This window comes from Battus philenor, unplaced genomic scaffold, assembly GCF_028537555.1.
Source record: "Battus philenor isolate CCGP_79_NKW_IND1 unplaced genomic scaffold, ilBatPhil1.0.hap1 SCAF_8, whole genome shotgun sequence".
In the NCBI taxonomy this organism is placed as follows: domain Eukaryota; kingdom Metazoa; phylum Arthropoda; class Insecta; order Lepidoptera; family Papilionidae; genus Battus; species Battus philenor.
The window spans coordinates 3,614,176-3,617,741 of record NW_027181748.1 but is presented as its reverse complement, the minus strand read 5'-3'; the positions used below and the strand labels follow the sequence as shown (position 1 = coordinate 3,617,741).

At 49.5% G+C, this 3,566-nt stretch overlaps 1 protein-coding gene across 1 annotated transcript; it reads left to right on the top strand.

The window, feature by feature from the left end:
- Nucleotides 1–37: 37 nt before the first annotated feature.
- On the top strand, nt 38–862 carry LOC137931805 (uncharacterized). The gene has a single exon (XM_068775315.1). It carries the CDS (start codon nt 38–40, stop codon nt 860–862), a length of 825 nt encoding a protein of 274 aa, XP_068631416.1.
- The last annotated feature ends 2,704 nt before the right edge of the window (nt 863–3,566 follow it).

Below are 3,566 nucleotides of genomic sequence, written 5' to 3'. Positions count from 1 at the left end.
GATACCACACTCGGAAGACGCGCAGATAAACCACAATATGAGTCAGCCTAGTAACGACGACCGCAAAATCGCCGAAGTGTTACGCGTTGGCGTAAGAGTGCCCCCATTTTGGCCTGAAGAGCCGGCTCTATGGTTTTCACAGCTGGAGTGCCAATTCAGCCTGTCTGGCATCAGTGCCGACGAAACCAAATTTAATTATTTGGTAGCACAACTGGACCACCAAGTCGCCGTCGAAGTGAAAGACGTAATTATTCGTCCTCCAGAAAGAGAAAAATATGAAAAACTAAAAACGGAACTTATACGACGCCTGTCAGCTTCACAAGAGAAACGCGTGAAGCAATTACTAATGTTCGAAGAGCTCGGAGATAGGAAACCCTCACGATTCCTACGCTACTTGGAGGATTTAGCAGGCCCATCAGTACCTTCGCATATAGTAAAATCAATATGGTCTAACGGTCTACCTCAAAACATACAAACAGTGATTGCTTCACAGAGAGACCTTTCTTTAGAAAAGCTGGGGGAGCTGGCGGACAAAGTGTACGAAATCGCCCCTACCACACCGCAGATCTCCATGGCGACTACTTCTTCTGGCAGCGCTTCGTCTTCAACGCTGGAGGAGCTTACCAGACAAGTCAGTGAGCTAACTAGACAAGTAGCCGCCCTTACATCCCGAAACGGCAGAAATGGTGCTCGCTCAGAATCTAAATACGAAAGGAACCGCTTCCGAAGTCGTTCGACGCCACGACAACCACCGCCAGACCACCCATACTGTTTTTACCACTACACTTATGGCTCCAAAGCGATTAAATGCAGACAACCCTGCACATTCCAGGCGGGAAACGAACAGGGCAGTCGGAAGTAGCGGCCAACGACTGCCCGCCATCCGCAGGCCGCCTTTTCATTACCGATCGTGTGTCAAAAATGCAGTTCCTGGTAGACACTGGCTCAGACTTGTGCGTTTTTCCACGTTCAGCCGTCAAGACGCCCTGCACTCAATCCAAGTACGATCTCATCGCAGCCAACGGCAGTATTATTCACACTTACGGCCCTATTCACCTGCATCTCAACCTCGGTCTTCGTCGCGATTTTTCATGGAGTTTTACGGTAGCTGATGTGTCTAAGCCCATCATTGGCGTAGATCTCCTTAGCTACTACAACTTGCTAGTCGACTGCAGAAACCAGCGTCTGGTTGATGGTATCACTACTCTACATGTAGCCGCAATTTCAGAAAACGCAGAAACTATCGACGACATCTCTCCCGTCAAAGCCTTTAGCGGAGATACAGAGTTCCACGAGATTCTACGCGAGTTCCCCGAAATTACGAGGCCTGCAGGCATGCGTGGTGCCTCGAAACATTCCACGATGCACTACATTAGAACCACTCCAGGTCAGCCGGTTTCTTGTAAGCCACGACGTCTAGATCCAGCTCGTTCTCAGGCAGCCAAGAAGGAGTTCGAGGAAATGTTGGCAGCCGGTACAGCTCGACGCTCAGAGAGTCCATGGTCTTCTGCTCTTCACCTGGTGAAAAAGAAAGATGACAGCTGGAGACCTTGCGGTGACTACAGAGCACTTAACGCCAGGACTATACCTGATCGATACCCTATCCGACATATTCAAGATTTTGCCCACCAGCTGTCAGGATGCTCCATCTTCTCTACGGTTGATCTTGTGAAAGCGTACAATCAGATCGCTGTAAATCCCGAGGATATTCCAAAAACGGCGATCACGACGCCATTCGGAATGTTTGAGTTCCCGTTCATGACTTTCGGACTTCGAAACGCGGCTCAAACATTCCAACGCTTCATCGACGAAGTACTATCAGGCCTGGATTTCTGCTACGGATATGTTGATGACATTATCCTGTTCTCTCCTGACAGAGAAACACACAAACGGCACCTACGCCAGCTCTTCGAGCGACTTAAGCAATATGGCGTACTCATCAACACGTCAAAATGCGTATTTGGACAGGAGGTCGTCAAATTTTTGGGTTATGAGGTATCTGGTGCTGGAAGTAAACCTTTGGATGAGAAGATACAAGCCATAAGAGAGTTCCCCGTTCCCCAAACTGTAAAAGAGCTGCGTCGTTTTCTAGGGATGCTAAATTTCTACCGCAGATTTATCCCTAAGGCTGCCCAACACCAAGCGCCTCTCAATTCGGTACTACAGGGACCTAAAATTAAAGGCTCTCATCCAGTAGACATGACACCGGAACTTCTAAAAGCTTTTGAAGACTGCAAAACTTCGCTTTCTAACGCTGCACTTCTTGCTCACCCAGATTACTTAGCAGAGTTAGCAATAGTCACTGACGCTTCAGACACGGCTATTGGAGCAGTGTTACAACAGCGAAAGAACAGCATCTGGCAGCCTCTAGCGTTCTTCTCCCGTAAACTATCGCCTACGCAGAAAAAGTACAGCCCTTACGACAGAGAACTTCTAGCGGTCTACGAGGCCATAAAATACTTCAGACACATGGTGGAAACCGCGTCATTCACCATCTATACGGATCATAAACCGCTAACTTTTGCCTTTACTACCAGCAAACAGCATTGTTCGCCAAGACAGTTTCGATACTTAGATTTTATATCCCAATTCACGACAGACATTAAGTACATACCCGGACCAGACAACGTAGTAGCGGACGCTCTTTCACGTGTGGAGGAACTCGCGGTTGCACTTGACTACGACAAACTTGCAATATCTCAGGACGATGATCCAGAACTGCAAAATCTGCTTCTGCGTGGCTCGGCCTTGCAACTCGAAAAAAGGTCTACAGTACACAGCAGCTTACCTATCTTCTGCGATACTTCCGTCCATCCACCGCGACCATACATCACGCCAAACTTCAGACGCCAAGCCTTCGACATAGTCCACAACTGGAATCATCCGGGAATTTCAGCTACAGCACGGCAGGTCGCACAAAAATTTGTGTGGCCAGGGATACGCAAAGACTGTAGAGAGTGGTCTCGGCAATGCATGAAATGCCAAACAAGTAAAGTTACCCGTCACACCCGTGCTCCGCTCTCCTCCTTCCTTACCCCATCTGCGAGGTTCTCCCACATCCACATCGACCTCGTAGGACCCTTACCGCTATCTTCATCTTACAGATATTGCCTCACTGTCATTGACAGATTTACAAGATGGCCTGAGGCAATTCCACTACAAGACATCACTGCAGAAACCTGCGCAGCTGCACTCGTGTCCGGATGGATAGCCCGATTTGGGTGTCCCGCGCGAGTGACTACCGACCGTGGTCGCCAATTTGAGGGCCACCTCTTCAAGGCTCTTACTACCATGATTGGCGCCCGACATCTTCACACCACTGTTTATCACCCAGCTGCTAACGGCATGGTGGAGCGCCTGCACCGCCAGCTGAAGGCAGCCATAATGTGCCACGACACATCGAGTTGGACTGAATCACTTCCACTCGTACTCATGGGGATCTGGAGTTCCTGGAAAGAAGATCTGCAAGCCAGCCCAGCAGAGCTCGTCTACGGCGAACCACTTCAACTGCCTGGCCAGTACCTCGCTCCGGTGGACGGCTACACTACAGCTGACGTTACCCAGTA